Source organism: Blennius ocellaris (assembly GCF_963422515.1).
Source record: "Blennius ocellaris genome assembly, chromosome: 1".
NCBI classification, from domain to species: Eukaryota; Metazoa; Chordata; class Actinopteri; order Blenniiformes; family Blenniidae; genus Blennius; species Blennius ocellaris.
The window spans coordinates 10,171,779-10,191,259 of NC_137650.1; the positions used below are offsets into that span (position 1 = coordinate 10,171,779).

At 42.0% G+C, this 19,481-nt stretch overlaps 1 protein-coding gene across 1 annotated transcript in view; it reads left to right on the top strand.

Annotated features, from left to right (window-relative positions):
• tox3 (TOX high mobility group box family member 3) overlaps positions 1-19,481 on the top strand; it is a 42,034-nt gene that overhangs the window by 11,466 nt on the left and 11,087 nt on the right. Inside the window, exon 2 of the mRNA XM_080515021.1 lies at positions 12,669-12,734. Coding sequence (XP_080371147.1) covers positions 12,669-12,734 — 66 coding nt within the window. The remainder of the gene's footprint in view (positions 1-12,668; positions 12,735-19,481) is intronic.

The following is a 19,481-nucleotide window of genomic DNA, read 5'->3' on the forward strand; positions in this document are numbered from 1 at the left end:
GTCGGGTGGGCAGAACCGGGGGGAGGGGAGTTGCATGTAAATTGCTGTATTATCCTGATGGCCTACTTGACACTTGCACAGAGGCAAATTCCTATCAGCTTTAGTTGATTTTGTGGCAGCGATTTTCCACCAAATTTTGCTGGACATGTAGAAACATATACCCGGCTTAAGGAAAGATACTCAATTTACCCGGTCCTAATGTCGTTGTTGACACAGTTGAGATATATAACACAGACTACTTGGTATTTTGCTATTGGACAGTGTTGATATTTTCAGAAGAATGCATCCCCAACAGGAACTAATTAACAAATAAGAATAATTGCCTGCTTCTTTCATTCATCACCACAGTCTCTCATAACAGGCAAGCTTCAAGCAGGAGCAACAAAGTAGTACATAAATCAAAGTAGTTTCCTTTGCCAAGCCAGAACCCCCTGGGAGGTACCTTGGTGCTTAATTAAAATCCAGAAGGATCATGTTTTAAGTGTAGGTGAGCGAGCACTGAATAACAATGACAAATCATGCCCCCGAGCATTAGGGTTGTGTTTTGGAAAAGAATAACAGCATCTTTCCCCACCCCATACAAAATAAATGAGATTTAATGTGAAAGAAGAAAGCTGTTCTCAGTTGCATTGTCACACCAGGATTGTTGTAAATATAGCCCCTCCTGGCTGCAGAACCTGCCAAAACTAGGATTGACATATTAATCTCATAATTACCCGTACAGGATTAGAATGAAACGGCTCATTATTAGACAATATTTGATGGCTTACCCTTTCAGTGCACTGTTTATCATCCCTATTTTTTTTTTTTTTTTTTAAAGCTTTGCAGTACCTAACACGCGAGTCAGCTGCATTATATAAAGTAACAGGCCGTCACTTGTCAGTTCATACAAAATAACCTCACAGGTCAAAAGAGGAGCTGTTAAAGAAAAGCTATAATTACTGATATTTAGTGGGAATTCTTGTGGAAATGTTACAGACCTAATGCCACATGTCAAAATGAAGTGAAAAGTCAGCAATGTTAAACAGAAAAGCCTCTCTGATATCAGCAAACATTAGCCATCGCAAGCCCCTGCTAATACCGTACAAAAGCAAGGCTGTTTCAGCAAAACCCCTGAGTGGATTGCATTGCGCAATGATGCATTTAATTGCCTTCCGAGTTTAACTTTCACTCGTAAAAAGGAGAGCGTGTTATTTCTTATTTCGGTTATTGCATGCTATCTGTTTAAGTACAAAATGAAGGAGCTTTTTGGATAATGAGTTGCTTTGGTTGGCCCACTAACTCTTTCCAAGACTGAACCACACCTACGTTGGGTTCTGCAGACTTCACGTACTGAACTAAATAAATTAGCAGCAGGAGAATGTTAACATTTTTACTTTATAGCGTGCATTATGGGATGGCTACAGTAGCAATACCCCAGGGCATGTGTCGTCCCTGATCTTTCAGCTCTGACACTTTCTGCACCAACTGGTCTCTGGGCTACAGCCAGACCCGGAGGAGCAAACGATCACATGAAACACAATGTGCAATCTTCCTTTGCAGGGAACATCAATTGGAATAAAAATAATACTAATAATAATAATGTCCTACATATGGCTGTTTCTGCCAGCGTCATATTTCTGATGTAGTTTGGCTCCCAGGAAAGTCTAAAATAGGAAAAGTATATAAAAAAATAGAATGCATATAGTTATCAGTAGGAGAAAAAAAAAAGAAAAAAGAAAGCCTCTTCCAAGTCCAATCCGTTCAATTACAGAGCTCTGGAGAGCTATCCCCAAGCAACCCTCCCATTGACTAATCAGTCACAGCAAATTGCAGTGGTGAATATTTCAGACTCGACAGATTTGAATAAAGACATCATGATCATTTCACTGTTGTACAGTCCTCTGGAATAATTTCTGAGGCCCACAGCCGGAGCCCGCATAAACTGCCTCACTCCTGATTTAGGAAGGGGGTGTGAGGGGGTGGGGGGTGGAGGGAGAGAAAAGCAAACACAAGGGCTGTCAGTCAGTCTGGTGAGTTAATTGGGTCGATCTCTTTAGCAAAGATGAATGAAGAGATTAATTCTCCCTATGTGTCCAGTGAATCTCCCCCTCTGGCTCCAGGTAAATTAGCCGATGACAAGTTGACAGTGGGATTTCTGTTCCTTCCTCCTCCTCGAAGCTGCAGTCGTTGTTTTACAGCAGGGCGCCCCCTGTTGAACACACTCATTTCCTCATTACAGGATGTGCTCATGTATTGATTAACATGATTACCTTGTCACGTTTGTTGAGTGAATTCACCAAACTGACACAAAAGAAATACCACTATTTTTGCCATTTGACGTGATTGTCAAGTGACTTCCATTACTGTTGCATGTGAAGAATAGGATGTTTCAATATACCATAAATCCTGATGCTCTCTTGGGACTTAATATATATATATATATATATTCTGGCAGGAGACGTGGAGAAGCAGGTCAAACAAGCCTAATGAAGACAAATGAAGAGTGATGGGAGAACATGTGCACATGAAGGTACAGAGCAGGCTGTACCCTGCTCTCATTTATTTTGGTGAAGAAACTCACAGCATGATCCTAAAATAGAGGTCAAGTCTCAAATACAGAAAATGTCAGTGACGCCCTTTTTTAACTGCTGGCTCTGGAGAAATTGGATAAAAGGTGCTTGGAGGGTCAAAGGAGCAAATGAATAGAGCTCTGAAGGAGGAGATGTACAGATACAATGTAAAGGAGTATTTTACGAGCATACATTTTTTCAAAGCTTCATCGTAGGAACATTAGTGTCGACAAATGGATGTACACACTGTGGACCTGATGGTGTCAATGGGAAAATGCACCTTGAGAATAGCCACATTTGATTGGCTGTCATCAGTCAAGTGTCATCAAACAGACGAGGCTTTTTTGCATAGAGGTTTCTACATTTGAAGTGTTCATATGTGAACACTTTTCCAGCTCAGCCTGTGCTCTTCAGAAAAAAGAAGTAATTTTTCACACTCGGCAGACCGCCAGGTTTTAATGCCCCTTTGATCTCCAACCTGTCGTTTTCTCTCCTTTTTTTTTTTCTCCTTTTTGTACCGAGGAAAATAATAATTATCAGTTCGCAACTAAAAGATGTGTACTGTGTGTTTGTTCTGAATCTCTTTAAATGTCAGCGCAATGATATGGAATCAAAGTTGAAGCTTAGTGTTTGTAATTATTCAAAGCTTGGTATCTTAATCTCACAATGCTTTTGAAGTGGGAAATGTTAAAGTGACATTTTGAGTTTAAATACTGTTTAAAACACTAGTGAGGCACTTAGCCCGATGGTGGCTGTCACAAGAAAAACAATGCGTGCGACTCAACAGCTGTCAAGTTTGCTAATGATGTCCTGGTGTGCTGTCAATCTAGCAGATGAACGGACAATAGTATGCCAAGGAGAAAATGCTTGAAACAGCTAATTGCTTCTAAGAGCTCACTCAACCATACTGTAACTACTATGTGTTCGCAGATGTCTTTTCCAGCTGCTGTTTCATTACGGGACCCAAAGACATTACAGAAGCAATGTACTGGCTTTCTTTATGAGCTCGTGTTGTTGCCCATCAAGTCTTAATGATTATAGATGCATTATTGCGACCACAGAAGGAAGGAAAGAAAAAAGAAAAGCATGTGCATAAAGCAGGGGGGAAAAAAAAGCATATCTCTGCATTTTCATTATTTCACCTAATTTGCCCCCGTCATTCCATTAATCCCTGCCAACTTGTTGATTGTCAGTTTGGAGACACATTTCTGGAGAGGAGCCCGAGAGTATTTGCAGCCGGACCTCTGTCAGTAGCGCCAAGCAACACAGCCACAAATTGGAATGTGGTACAGTTCTGGGAAAGCAGCCAAGATTTAAATTAGACAATAACCTCTGCTCTCTCTATATTGCCTCTCTTTTCCAGCTGCAGGCCCAGCCATTTGTTTAATACAGTCAGCCCTGTAGTATATAATAGACTGATATATGAGTCACCGCTCAGCAGTTTGTGCTTTTTCAGATTTATAGAGATTGAACAACTGGCTGGTTTGTGCTTACTGTGGTCTTTTGTTAAGAATAACAGAAAAGACACAGGTTGCACACCCAACTTTGAGAAGTATTGTCGCCGTGCATGACAGGATGGGTTTTGAATCTGTCCCGGGACAGTTTCAGTCTGATTAGAAAGTAAAAGTAAAAGAAGAGGAAACCTGGTGAGGGCATCCAGCTGGCTGCGAGCAGCTATAACTGTGATTCAATTGACTGTATAATTAAGCTTAGAATTCAGAAGTTTATTAGCGTCACATACAATTATCCTGAGCACCTCACAATACAGTTCACTCTATGCAGGATTGAGTATCTTGATCCTGATGTTGTTGATGGCTTTTTACTGGCTCCTTCTGTACCTTTTAAATAAAACCTATAATTTTTTTTCATTCCAAACAATCAAATATATTGCACTAGATAACAAAATGTGTGTTGTTTTAGGTCCATCCAAGAAACCTGGACTTTTTCCATATTCCCAAAGCCATTTATAATGAATGTATTAGCCAGTAGCGCCACATGGGGAATAGAAAAATGCATTTGTGCTGCTCGAGCAATAAGAGAGGACACCACTTCCCGGCAGCATTCAATAGAGCTTTATGCGACTCCCAAGTCCCAGGGCTCATAGCCTTCTGACAAACCCAGGGAAGAAGCACAACCATCACCATTAGTGCCACCAACCAAACAAACCTGCATCCAGTGGCTGAGAGTTGTCGGTCTGGGCTCTGACATTTCACCGTGTAATTTTGAGTTGTTAGCGTCTTTAACCCCTGCAGCAGCCTCCCTCCTCTGTAAGTGAAAGAATGACAAGCAGAGCAGAGTGAGCTTTGGTTAAAATCCACACCTCTTGATACCATCTTCCGTTGGAGGCGCATCAAAGCTGCGGAGAGTAAACAGCCTGGAGACATAGCTTAGCACTAAAAGCAAGACAACACTGGCAAGCCAAGCCTCTCTCATGTTTCTTCCTCAAGAGCTCCTGTGTCCATGCAACAGCGGCCATTGTGAGAAAGCTACACCGTGTTTTGGAGGCCCTCTCCATCGCCTAAGCTCCTTTGTGGCTGTGGGCCAATGGCTTTGCACCCCGCCAGATCAAAGATGGAACCCCATTTAGCTTGTGCTTTCTTTTAGGATTTGCTCTCGACAGTACAGAGCGGACTCAACGGCAGCAAGAAAGAAAAAGAAAAACTGGATGTTGGATGTTGACCTGCATAGTATTGAGACTGCTGAGCTCAAGCCATTGGTCCATTATGACAAACGCTGGGGACCATCTTTGTTTTGGCAGCATTTGCAAGTCTTAGGCCTCAGTGAAAAAAAACAAAAAACAGTAGCTATGGTAAACCACAGTGTGTTTTGGCCTCACTGTCAAACGTGGTGGTGATGGCTGTGGTCCTGTTACATAACTAGGGTGTTAATACACGACTGTATTCAATTAAATCAACATATATTGTTAAAATTGGATGGAAAAAGAAGCCTTCCACATTTAAGAAAACATTCCGATGTTAAGAATTTAAGTCTGTCCATCCGTCAAACTAAGAGTGGTTTTATTTTTAGCCACGTGTACTAAGCCACTAATCCCTTAGCATTAGCAATGTTTGTCTGGTGAGCCAGTGCACACATTTTGTCCAGACTTGGAAATCTAAACAACTGTGCTTTGGGTCATTTGACATTTATTCATGACATGCCAGGGAATTTGTCTTCATGGCTAAACTTTCTTTACAAGACAAATGTTACTCACTCAAATGTAAAAAACGATCTTAGTGAAAAAGCTTAAAAGATGCTAATCAGCAGCATGTGTTTTAGTCATGGTAGTGCTCAGACATGGACATTAGTACATGTCTCACAGCACCGTTTGCATGGAGACGTTGTTCTAAATTGGTGGGACTGTTCATGTTTCGTCGCTCAGTCAGTGGAAGTTTAACGGCAGTGTCACATACTCTTCGCTTTCAAGCATCCTGACTTCAACACCAAATGCACTGCTGTCCACAAGTTCACTTTTCTGATTGACAGCCCCCCCCCCTGAACTAATGCATGAAGCATTGCAGTATTCTCAACTAATCTCATTCGCAAATACTTTCAAAGAAATTCAAAGATCTTACAAATGCTGCTTCACCCTGCTCTGTTTGTGTCTCCATGTTATCACTCTTGTACACAGAGTCTGTGCTGAATATAAATGTAGCCCTGAGGAATATGCTGAACGCACAAACTATAGTTTTTCTTTTTCTTTTCACCGCTGCCATAATGACTGGGAAGCTTAAGAAACAAAATTCATATTTGCTGAGCTGTGAAATCGCTTGTAAGTTTTTCCCCTTTATTTTGATAGTTAAGCTTGTCATTTCGGTGGGATATGCAAACTTGCTTTCATGCACTGTGACCGAAAACGCAATGTTCCCTCACCATGTCGAGTAATTCGAAGTACAGAGTCTCTGCTTTTTGGCTTTGCTCATGTCATCCCCGGCATCCGTAGTGTCTCACGCTCGTTACTTTGGAGGTTTCACTGACAACATCCTAAAGGTCCTAAAAGATGTTTAATGTCGTCCCATCAAGCATTTAAACAGAGAGCCGCTCACTGCTTGACTTGATTTCCTGCCATTCGGGGAAATGTGGTCTTTTTGTGGAAGGTTTGATATACCTGCAGCTTTTTCTCCAAGCCCGTGTTTACAAAAGCAAAGTAAGCTGTGATGACACCAGCCGAGGCTGCAGTGGTCTGTGTGGTGTGAGCGGAGAGATAATCACAGCACAGTGTCATCAACTCGATTCAGATCCCACATAAGATTTTTTTTTTTTTTTTCTCACGCTGGAGCCTCTGTACCGCTGTGGTTTGCACAACCACTGAGAGGCAAAGGAAGAGTGAGATGCTTACAGTGAACTTCCCCTCATTGCTACCTTATGCAGTTGAGGACTAGCAGTCCTAATAGTGGAAGACAGTGCTGGGCTGGGGGAGTAATGATTTTAGCTTTAAACTGAATTACCAATCGATTCGGCCTGCAGATCAGAACACAGCTTGTGAGCCGGGACTGTGTGGACATGCTGCGTTGTGGAGTCGCTTTACAAATTGACTGCTGCACACATAGGAGGAAATATATCTATATATGTCAGCTCAGCGCTGCATGCGTGGTGGCCTGCTGGGCGTGAATAGGCCTTGTGATCACCAGAGAAGCAGCTGCAGAGTGTTTATGCTGAATTGGGCTTGTAAATGAGCACATATTTGATAGAGAGGACCTTGGGAATCATGAGAAGCTTCCCCAGAGGCTGCACAGCAGAGCCCAAGCTGGATGGCAAGAAAGGGAAGATATGCTGCTCTTTTGATTCCCCATTTCGCTCAATGAGAGGGCTCAAACTTGGCAGCGGGCCAACGGTTAAAGGAAATTGCATAAAATAATACAGAGCAAAGTACAGTGAGTTTCCCCTGGATTGGAGGTTGAGTTTTTACTGCGGTGTTTTCGCTGTCTTTTATGGCGACCACTGGAGAACATATTAGCACAAGTGTCATGTTCCAGAGAACACATGCTAGGCTGTGATTACCGAGCTCAAGCTGAACTGTAAAATCACTTGTCAGCAGTTGATTTGTTTCTGGAAAAAGCTCTGTGCCTCTGATTGAATTAGTTGGGTGGTTTTCTGTGGGGAGCAGGACCGCGTCCAGTTCAGTTACCTGTTGACAGACGGCACCAATATTGTGATTTTTTTTCTTCCGACGTATCGTAACACCAAGGAAACGTCCAGCTGAAGCCAGGGTGAACATGCAGATTGAACGGAAAGCAGTCCTTGATTTTTCTTGCTTTTCACGGTCAAACACGATGTCATCTTGAATTCTCCCGGCTCTCCCATTATCATTTAATCATCACTGACAAAGCAGTATTTGATGTTCAGATAAAATAAATGTATGGACTGGTAGACTCTGTCCATTTGTATGCATGCCGGGACGGCAGCTGTGCTATCAAAGGCTCTTCAGGCGTGCATTCTGTGGATCTTGGTCGTCCAGTTCATGTTTACTGATAGGATCTGTGTGGTTACTCCATCATATTGAGGGTGAGATGGGGTTGTGTTGGTGCAATATTGTGTTCACCCTGAGGTTGAAATAATTTTGTTTGCAGTAATAGCTGCAAAACACCTTATTTCCCACTAGACATTCTTTCATACAAATATTCCTGCACTGGGATTAAAAAGAATGAGAAAAAAAATCAAGCATCAAAATTACAATAGCTTTGGTCAGAAAAATACAAAAAAAGCACGTCTTCTTTGTTTTTTAGATTGCGATTGAACCTGTTAAAAAACAACAACAACACAAAAGCGGTGATTCAAATGAATATCTTTGAAGTATTATCGGGAGTAAAAAGACAAGCCGTACTCTACATTTAAGGGGAAAAAAAACAACAACCTTGAATTTCTTATTTGTCTCATTCATTGCAAGGTTGCTTGATTTATTTTTTTTTGTTCCATCTGCCTGCGATCATGCAGAGAGTGGAGTCTTTTCAACGCCAGGATCAGCGTCCATGTAAGCTCTTAATTCTCCACTGTTAAACAGTTATTGAAGAAATGTGCTGGTGGTGCAGGAGGAGGAATGAAAAACACAGAGTGCCCAGCGTTTGCTCCACCATGTAGCCATGTCTGGCTCTCAGTGTGGCTCATATTACAGAGCACTTTTAACCATGAATTCACTCCGTTAATAAAAGCCTCCAACCCCAAAGCTATTTTAAAGCACCTCTTTCTGTTAGCTTCCATACTGTTCCCTTCAGCCAGAAGACGCAAAGCACATTAAGTACAGGACTGATTTCTTTGGAAATGGGGGGGGGGGGGGGGGGGTTACTACCTGCTGGTGAGATGTTTTAGAAGACATTTAGGATCACTATGATGTGTTTCAGGTGTGTTTATCCACACCCTCCCAAAAAAAGCCTCTCTCATATTACAATTTATTTATCTCAATCATGAAAAGGTTCTGCATGCGAGTTCACGCAGGCGTGGTCATTCGGACACTGGCATGGCAGCTCTCTCGCCCAAGTCGTCACATCATTTTAATTACAGAGCCTTCATTGTCTGCACTGACCCATTTTAGCGCGGTCCCTTACCGTCAGCTGTGTAGTTCCTCCAATCACACTTAATTTCATCTGGCATTTGACTCAATCGGCACTGCCGCAAACACGAGCACACCTCCACCCGCCCGGCCTCCTCCTCATCCTCGAAGAAATGAATTGAGAATAACAATAACAATCTCCTTTCCCTGCTCTGGCCGTCCGCCGAGGCCCCTCGGCCCCGACATGGTGCAGCTTTTAATGGTGAAGATTGATACCGGTGGCAGGGGACATTTCTTGGGATGTTACTCACAGTTCTCTGAGGAGATTCGGAAACTGCTCTTAAAGGGGCCTTGGAAACTCAATAAAACATGACTCACAGAGGCAGAAGCCCAGGGACATGTTCACGCCGCTAATTGGCACTCGGACTTAACTCAATCGCAGTTCGCCTCTAATGAAGCTAATGTGATTCAGATCGGTGTCCCTGCTTACTGTATGTAACAACACCATACCTCTGAGAGCAATGTTTGTTTTAATAACACATCACCTCCCAGTTTATGAACAGACACACGCACTCGTGAAGTTGTCATCTGCATTAACAAGTGACGTGTGACATAGTGAGTAATTAAGTTTAAAATGTGTAACTATCAAATCCCAGCAAGGAGTTTCGAATAAATCTCTAACAAACGCATCTGCACACGAAGAAGCAAAAGGCTTAAAAATGATTCAAGTAAAGTACAGTCTTGAGTCTTTCTACCATATTTTATTTGATTTCTGTGAAGGTTCTGTGATTTACATGATTTAAATAACAGTTGTCGTGTGGAAGATGTGAGTACATTCCTTTAGGTATTAGGAAGAAATCAGGATCATTTCCAAGAACGCAGCTCTGATATGACAGGTGGGACCTCTCATTATTTAAACCTTTGACAATGAGGCTCAGAAAATGGCAGTGAGGCAGACAAATGATTTCAGTGAGATTGCCATATGATTTGGATTTCATCATTCTTCATCAAAAAGTGCCAAAATATCAAATTCTCAGTTTTCAGGTATTTTGTGTCAAAATGTATGTTTGCAAGAGAAGGAGAACAAATGTCAATAAAGTATTTCCTCTAAAGATGAATCATCCTTTGCTTGTAAACATTGTATTGATATATGAAGTTGCAGAATGTAGTTATGACGAAATATTGCTCCCTCCCAATTCTCAAGCTTCACGTTGTTTTATGCTAAGTTGGATACTTTGTTTGAATTCCAGCCTTACTGATAAATTTCACACTATAATGTATTGTGCGTATTGATGTTTGGCTCATGGGTGATAAAAAGCCCTAATGGGCTTGTGAAATGATCTTTATATAGTCTGCCACACTTACAACGATCACATTTGTGTCATTGCACTTAATCAAGGATTTTACACTTTAGTTGGTCTTTTTTTATAATCATGATTTCTTCTCACCAAGTAAAATAAAACTCATGCAGGGAACTGGCACTGCTTTGATTACTCTGCCAGCCATGGTGGATCAAATGCCGGATGATCTGAATATGTAAGGAACTATTTTCTTGGTGAAGTAGATTTTTTTGCATACATTAAAATCTGAATTAGGACTTCACATGTATCTTCCATTTGTAGGATTTCCTCAAACTGTCTTGGACAGCGTGTGCTCTGAATATCTTCTTTTTTCTTTTCTTTCTTTAAATGTTATTCCAATTCAAAGAGACACGGGGCCAGAAGAAAGAGAAGACAGCCCCTGCGAGGAGCGCTATCTGCCCGCACAATCAGAACAATGTTCCTGGTGCTTGAATAGAGAGGGATATCTCTGAGACTTCAATTTATTATCTAAAAGAAGAAGGAGGGACGGAGTAACACTTCCAAGATAAGCCTCAGTGTAAGGTTAATTACCAGCCGAGTGGCTGACGTAACCCAGGCGTGTCATGTCTCAGCGTTACACACAGCCAGGTGGATGTGGCAATTGACAGTTGTTTTATCGCAGAAGGGCTGCGGACTTCACCGTGTCTGTGTGTGTGTGTGTGTGTGTGTGTGTGTGTGTGTGTCTTTTGTGTGAGCATTTGTGCAAACATGTAAACCCCAGCGCTCGAGTCAGATATAGTTTAGTGGGACAGCTCCAGGTAAGATGGCACCGGAGGCCCAGGCAGCTCAAAACCACCTGCTTCAGCAACTGCTAGCAGGAGCTTGTGGCTCCCCTTCTCACTGGTGCGTAACACTGTTAACATTGCCGCTGACTCCCCACTCTCTCTCCGGGGCATAGACTAATTAATGGATACCATTCGCAGTTGATTAGCAGCAGTTCTTTCGGTAATTACATTCGCATACTAACCACTCAGAAGAAAAGGAGAATAGGAGAAAAAAAAAAAAGAAAAATCACAACCCACAAAGGGCTAGAAAATATATTAATGCACTTCTCAGTTCGCTCTGATCTTAATTTGTTTTCACCATTGTTTGCCTTCTGCTCTGATAAGAAGTATTTTCTCTCACTCTCTCTCTCTCTCTCTCTCTCTCTCTCTCTGCCATCTATTGGAGTTTTTCCCCTCACTCATGGGCATTTTAAGAGAGTGACTTTGTAATAAACACACAAAAGAGATTACTGCCGAGCTTTGTTGGAAATAGGTAAAGAAGTGTTCTCAGCGGAACCTCATGAAGACGCGAAAACGCTCCACGGTCCTTTCTGCTCTGCGCTGTGTAGGCTGTTTTTTTTTTTTTTTCACTGCCTTCACTCACACACAGAGGTGCATTGTGCTCCTGGGCCCAGCTGCTAGCCCATAATTCTTCATTCTATGTCCCATTGTTCCTACCTGTCACTGTGGTTGTGTCTCTAAAGAAAGGAAGTGGCTGCCATTTTGCCAGCAGGCTATGTGTGGGTTGGGAGGGGCGGGGTGCATGTTGTGAAAACATGTTATTTCTTGCCAAAGTACAGGGTTTTAATAGCCAATCAACTCCCTTAAACATTAATGTGTCTTTGCGGCGTGGCACTGACAGGTGCGCCATTGTTGACTTTGTTGGAAGTGGTTATTAATCTGATGTTAACGCATGAACCGTGCTATTACACACATTTTTTATTTTTTTTTACTTTTGTAATCAAATATGATGAACCCAAAATAATTTTAAGCCACCTAAGCAAGGATAAGGCAGAACCGGATTAAACAGTAAATTGTTGATCTCAGCTCCTGCTGACCCAGAATGCCCTCCACCCATATTGAAAACACCCCTCCGCCACCTTATTTCCACTCAGTATCAGTCCTCTCCCATAGGTTATTTGAAGTTAATAACCTGCCACTGCGTCTTGATACTTGGCTTTGTGATGCAAACATATCCTTAATTGCCATCCCACAAGAGCTGAATAGCCCGAGCAGAGTCTCATTACCCCGGTTTGAATTGGCCGGGGCCTCTCACGTGCCTCTCGTCATGTCACAATAATGGCAGAGTGGCAGAATGCGCTGGTGTGTTGTAGAGGAAAGGGGTTAACCCGTGTGTGCAAACATTCACGGCCGAGAGCCGCGGTCGGTTTGAGTGACAGGTGTCTGTTATGAAAGGGGGGGGGGTGGTGGCAGCTCGAGTAACAACTGGACGTGATGTGGACACCCGTGGGCTCATTGTGTTTCGTTTTTTTGTGTCTCTTTGCAGTTCCAGAATAACAACAACTACATGAACATGGCCGAGGCCAACGGTGCCCTGCTGGCTGCTGGCGACGTGAGTACACTTTACTTTATTCGAATGTCAACATGGGAAGTCCACTTAATCCACTTGATTGCAAACATCTTTACTTATTATGTGTGAGGGAAAAGTAATGTTTCTAAAACCTTCATTGTTTCAATTATATGATTTCAGCTGCCTTGTTTTGGAAATTTGAAGTACTATGAAATTGATTAGTTTCATTAGTCTTTTTTTTTTTTTACATATACAAACTTTCCCAGATGATCAAAAAACAAGAATTAAATGAAGTTAATTATTCTTTTGATCAAGTGCTAGTAGACAGTGGAACAGTAACGATAGCTGCTCATCAAAGTAAAGAGAAATGATTAAAGAGGAAAGTTACTGCTTTGAATATTCACATGAAAATGAGTTATTCCCACAACACTCTCACAAAGTAATAGGAGGCGAGTGTTTGTCAGATCGTGCAGTCACATACAGCCTGCAAAATAAATCACACGTAAGTTGGAAGTAAACTTCTCTTTTCATCTTGATAGTTGTGATAAAGTGGAATATAAGCAGCATAAAACTAGTTGCAAGAGGACTATCATCACTTTCACTAAAACTACAACCCAATAAACAGTAACACTATCAAAAAGTGTATTTTAACCAGGATAAATATCATAAATCAATGAACTATGAAATAACTCAAGCATAGCTTGGTCATGTGATTGAGCTGCACTAATGTTTTGTTACTGTGTCGTGAGATTTCTGTTTGTTGCAATAATTCTCACTAATAATGTTAAAAACTGGCCCTACAATTCATTTGACATCAGAGGTTAATTATCTAGATGTGTGGCAATATGCAGCTCAATAATTATTTTAAACTGCAGGATGAATAAAAACTCCGGCCTTTGAATGAGTCACGACATCAGAAACATATACCCTATATATTCTAAGTATTCACATTCTTCTGAAACAAAGACATTTTTATTACCTGAAAATGTCCCCTTTGTCCTAAAACCCAAACAAGTTGAGCTCAGCTCGTCGTATATTAACTTCTTAGAGTCGACACTAATGTCGTCTGACTGTGTCGGTGAGATGAAGCGATATGTCAGAAAGCCGAGGTTATAAACACCTGTTTTTTTGGGGGGGGGGGTTTTCTCTTTGCAAAGATGTGATGAAGGAGTATAAAGAGATTCCATGGTGGTGTCACTCTCTGAGCCGCTCGATCTGCTCACACTTACAAAACAGTGACATGTCACCAACAATCTTTGGCTGTGAAGCTGCCAGGATAACTGTGTTACTCCGCTGTCGCATTAAAGGAAAGGAGGGGAGTAGTCGTTGCTCCGGAGGTATATAACTGCCTCTGTGAGCCGTACTCCTAACTGTGTGCTAAATTTACCCATTTCTTTTTTTTTTTTCCCCCTTCCACCCACTCCCGCTGCCCTGTCATTAGAGACAAGTGCACCAAAAATACCCGTCATCCTCTGTGGTTCAAACAGTCCAATCTCATCCAGAGATTGATCTGGCTTCACAACCCGCAGCAAAAGCATCATTACCCAGCTCCAAAAAAACGTTGAGATAGATGTCATTGTTAACCCTATTGTTTTGGTTTGTGTCAGCCGGGGCAGCGGTGATGCAACTGTGACATTCAAACCCAGAAGTGTCTGGAGCCCGTGACCTCAGAAGTGGCCCAGCGTCACAAAGCCACTGAGTATTATGGAACAAGTGTAATTTCCGCACACACACATTTGCACTGAATGGGCGCATCCTCCTGTATCCACGGGCTGGCGAGGAGGCCCTCTGCAAGCGGGAGACCACGCCGACACAGGCTGCTTGGAGAGCGTTCAGCCCCCAGCTGAGAGGGCCCACTGTGGCAGCGAGCGAAGGGAGAGAGGGGGGGGGTGGACTCCTTGATAAAAACAGCCCAGCTCATTTGCATTTTATCAAAAGGAACAACTGTTTCCAGTGTTAGGGCACAGATGGTATTGTGCTTAGAAAGAAAGAAAGAAAGAGAGAGAAGAAGACTTGAGCCTTTTTTTCTTTTTCATTCTTTTTAAACCGTGGAGTGTCCAAACCATTGTTTTCTGTAACCTGAGTTTAAGTGGCATTAAAGGGTTATTCCACTTTGAGCAGCAGGGTTTCATACTGTCTCGTTTATGATGCTGTGTGAGGCAATTTTAGCAGTTTATTTTCTTCAAGCATTCAAGATGCTAGAAAAACATTGCTCAAGTCATTTTTGTAGCGTCAATATCTGAACTTTACTCAGTAAACAATGTCTCATTGTGTCAACATTTTCAAGGATTTTTAAACAAAGATCAAAGCCGTTTAAGAAAATTTGAAGAGGTTCAGTTGGCTCTTCTATAAGCGCATTAATTTAGTGAGGAGATGCACTAATGTGGATCAGAAACACTTCACTGCATCCATCAAACACTCAAAGTTACTGGGTGGGCAACATTTAAAGTACAATGCAACAAAGTTTTATTATCCAATTTCAGCCAGTAGTTGTTTACATGTGCTGCGTTTTAATGTTGCTTGCATCAAACGTCTGAGAGCAAAGAGCCAATAGAGCCCCAGACTCTGGGTTACTTATAAAAGCTTGGCTGTATTTGTCAATGGGGGTGGGGTGGGGTGGGGGTGGTGGTGTGTATCCTCCTCTGGTCAACACACCAGAGTGATAAACTCAACCTCCCTCTCTCAGGCCCAGCTTACATGACAAGTGAGAATGTAATGTTTTTGTATTTTCATTTCAGAAAAGTTTCACGTTGACATGAAAACTATTGACAAAAAGTCTGAAAATTATGTAGTGAGCATTTTCGGCCACGAGTGTGTGCTGTTTGTTTGGTGGGCAACAGTAACAATGGTGAGTACACGGATATTTGTATGGACAGACGATGAAGTTGGATTGCTATTCTCAACTCTCAACTCTAAAACTCTCAATTTCCAAGAGAACATGGACTTGGAGTCATGACACACTGGAGGCCGCCATTGTTGTTATTGTCCAACTACTGAGCATGTACAGCGAACAATTTACTACGGCCAAGATGAGTATGCGCAGTAGCAGCATTTTCAGAAAAGATGGATTTTTTTTCCCCCATTTCCATGGAGATGGAGTTTAAATGTTTTCAGCAAGTTCCACCTTGGGAGCCGTTTTCAAAACGGGACTTTTTTCGTGGCTCCAAGTACCGTTGTCACGTAAACGCAACAAAAGTAAATCAAAGTTGCTCACTCAGTTGTGTTTAAAGTCCAAGATCTCACTTTTCCATACTAAATAGCATATTTTGTCAATAAGGCCTTTTGGAATCCATTTTCAAAAATCATGAAAAGGTCCTTACATATAGGCCTGCAACTGTCACACTTGTTTAGGTGTTGGGTTTTTTTTTCACTTTAGTTTACAGTGTTTATTCATTTTTCATTACACGCAGATAAAAAAAAGACTTTAAAAACATTTGAAGGATTAATTTTAAGCTCCCATCATAATTCCTTAAAAAAAGAGACAGGGGGGAAACAAGGTTTTATCATAAAGCGCACCCTTGTGGTCACTGGCCCATTAGTCTGCAGTGTGACAAGCTTCAGATCAGATTTATTACTCGCTGACTTTATTCTACTTCAAGTGTGTGTCTTGTGATGTGGTCACAGTCAGAAAAGACGTTTCTTTTTTAAGGGCTCTCTGATGAGCCACTATGCTTTGACAGCAAAGTTTGAATGTATTCCACCACATTTAGTTTGCTGTTGTCTTAAACCTCAAGTCATCAGAATATGTTACAGACACACTCCCTATTTTCTTTTTTCTTGAAGATACATCTCAGTAGTGGGAGTGACCTGACATAGAATGTGTGCGCAAGGGTTACAGAATTTTTTTCCTCAGGAGATACCATATATACAGATGGTTTGGTTTAGAGCCTGAAAGCTAAATAGAAGTCCTCTTCCATCTTGCTGCTATTTGTTTACACAATGCATGCTGTGTGTTCAAATTGCTTGCAGTATGTATTCATCAAAAAGCAGAACGCTTCTATTTACCACGGCAGGCTTTTTGCCGTTTGGACGGCTGTTGTATCATTTACCTTCTGCACTTAGGGGATGAGATAAGATGACCTTGGTGTTGTCGGGTAAAGCATACATCCTAGCAGGGAAAGCTTGACTGCTTCCCTCAGGAAAAAAGATACTGTACACTAAGATTGTGTTCCACTCAGATGGATCATTTTACTCTCTCAATCAAATTAGAGTCATGTAATGAACTATAAATATGTAGAAATGGACTACAAATGATCCAAATTTGAAATAATGCTGATTAGCGGAGCCTTGGTTGATGTTGTCATTTGAGTAGCTGCACTCTGCCTGTCTAGATATTTGAAACTGGATCCTCAATCCAGCCTCTATTGATTCTGAGGCCTATTATATGCAGTAATTGCATGCTGCTGCCTTTAACAAGTCTTGGTTATTGCATCTGTGAATTGCATTACTACGTTTATTGAAGGACTGGGACTATTGCCTGAAAAGCTTTCTCTCGTCTCGATATTGAAAGAGCACTAAGGCATCACAGGGATAAAACACTGGAAGGGAGAATTCACTGATTCATATCCCAGTCATCTCCCTTTATGTTTCTTTTATTGTAAACACTGTGGAAAGGTTACATTTATTATATATAGAGCTAAAGTAAGGTTTATATATTCTTAATTTGTTATACACTCGTTTTTGTGAGGACTATAATAAGAAAAGGTCTTCATAGTGTACGCTTTAGAGTGAGAGAAATCACAAATTTGATTACTTTTCAGACTTTTGCTCGTTATGATTCACATCTGTTGGTTTATATTCCTCAATGCAGTTTGAATGTAGCAATAACAAACGGCCTGAGTGTGATGACAAATTACTTAAACTTATATTTGATAAAACCTTTATTTTCACTATCTGCAGAAATGGATTTCCGTCTCCTGTCCAGGAAGCTCACGCTGGTTACATCGGGCCTTTCTGTTTCAGGCCCCACTTTGCTCACATACCTTTGAATCCAGTGACGACGGACGAACACAAACTGTCCACCCATTCAACATGTACATGCCTGCGTATCCCAAGCCAGCATCTGGCTTGGCTCTTGGTTCCTCTGAGCCTTTCAAAACAATTTAAATGGATAATCGGGCTGGTGATGCGAAGAAAGTGGATTGTGCATCTCTTAATCTCCGATCAGCGCCCTCTAAGCTGCTCCTGGTGCAGAATTAGACTGGCTTTATGTGAAATGACACCAGACCGTGTGCAACACTGTAACACTCTGTGGGTCCCAGTAAAATCTGGCACCTCCTCCCCAGGGAGTAGGCCTTTTCTACACACACACTCACCTGACAGCTTCCCTGCCCTCCCCTCTACCCCTTATGAGACATCAAGTCCATGTCTCTGCAGTGCCCCGGGTGTAGATGTTAATTTGAGTCATTATTAATAACGAAGGGTTGATGCACACAAGCACCATCTCTGATACTGATCTCCATCTCTCTCTCCCCAACCCCCATGTCAGTTTTACCTCCACGTTTAGCAGACTCTAAACTCCAGCACGCCTCTCCTCCATGTACAAGTACTGTGTTTCACTTAAAGGTCAAAGTCATGCTTGCACTATTCTCCTTCCAAAGTGGAGCTGACCTCAGCCAGCCCTCCTCTTTGACATTGTCTCAAATCTCTGGGTTCGCTCTATAATTCAGGCCACAGTGCACCAGAAATATGGGCTCCAGTGGCCTATATAAGACGCCCTGATTTACCTTGCACAATAAAACACCACAGGAAACATACTTACATCAGCAAATAATGTCTGCAGTTGAGCAAGAGCACCAAAAAAAATGTAAGTTATGCTTCCTTCCTCAAAAGCATCCCTGCTGGGTACTATGTGGATGAATGCAGTCAAAAGCATTTCAAGCTGTACCTGACCTCATGGGCAAAACGAGGCCTTTCTGCCAGAGAAATTATAATCCTGTGCCATTGTCTTCAGATTGCTGTGTGATATGTTCAAGATGAGGCCGGGACATGAGATCTTAAGGCTGGCATGGACACTGATCCTGCTCCACAGGGGGGTGGGGGTGGGGGGGTTGAAGAAGATGAATGAGGACTTGCAATGATGAACAATCTCTGATCTGCCACTGGAACTTTCTGTCCATGACTCATGACAGATTTTGTTTTATTAGTCTTCCAAAACACACACTGTGTGTGTTTTGATTCACATGCTGCTGAATAGGCATTACTGTGAGCTTACTTTCCGGGCTTTCTTTGTGAGTGGACTGAAGCATAATATGACAGCAGAGGACTGATAGTAAATGGTTCCCAGTGAAGGTGTTTGTGATTTATTTTGCACTCTGTGAGCCGGAGGCCTGTGGATGTGATGAATATGACCTTAGCTCCGTCTGAAAGGAGAACTGATTCTCTTGCTGTGAAACAAGCACTGAAAAGTGAAACAGTGGTAGGGGAGCTGGAAGAGAGGAAGAGAAAAGAGGAGAATAAAAACTCTATTAGCTTCCCCTGCCACTGGAATTCATCAGTGCTTGTCAAGACAGCTGCCCTGAGTAGGCAATGAATTAGTTTCAAGTGTCTGTGTGCTAAAGCAAGCAAGGGGAACATTAATACTCCCTAATCAAGGTCTGTGTTGGCATATTCCCTCTATTGTCTCCCTTCTGTTATTCCATCCTCCAGAGGAGAGGAAGACGGGGTTGTTCACAGTTTCTCTTCTGATGGATCTTCAGACTGGGAACGTCAACTTTGGAGGTGTTTGAGGTCATGCAACTTGGAATGTGCTGGAGATTTATTCTATTTACACACCATCGACTGTCTTGC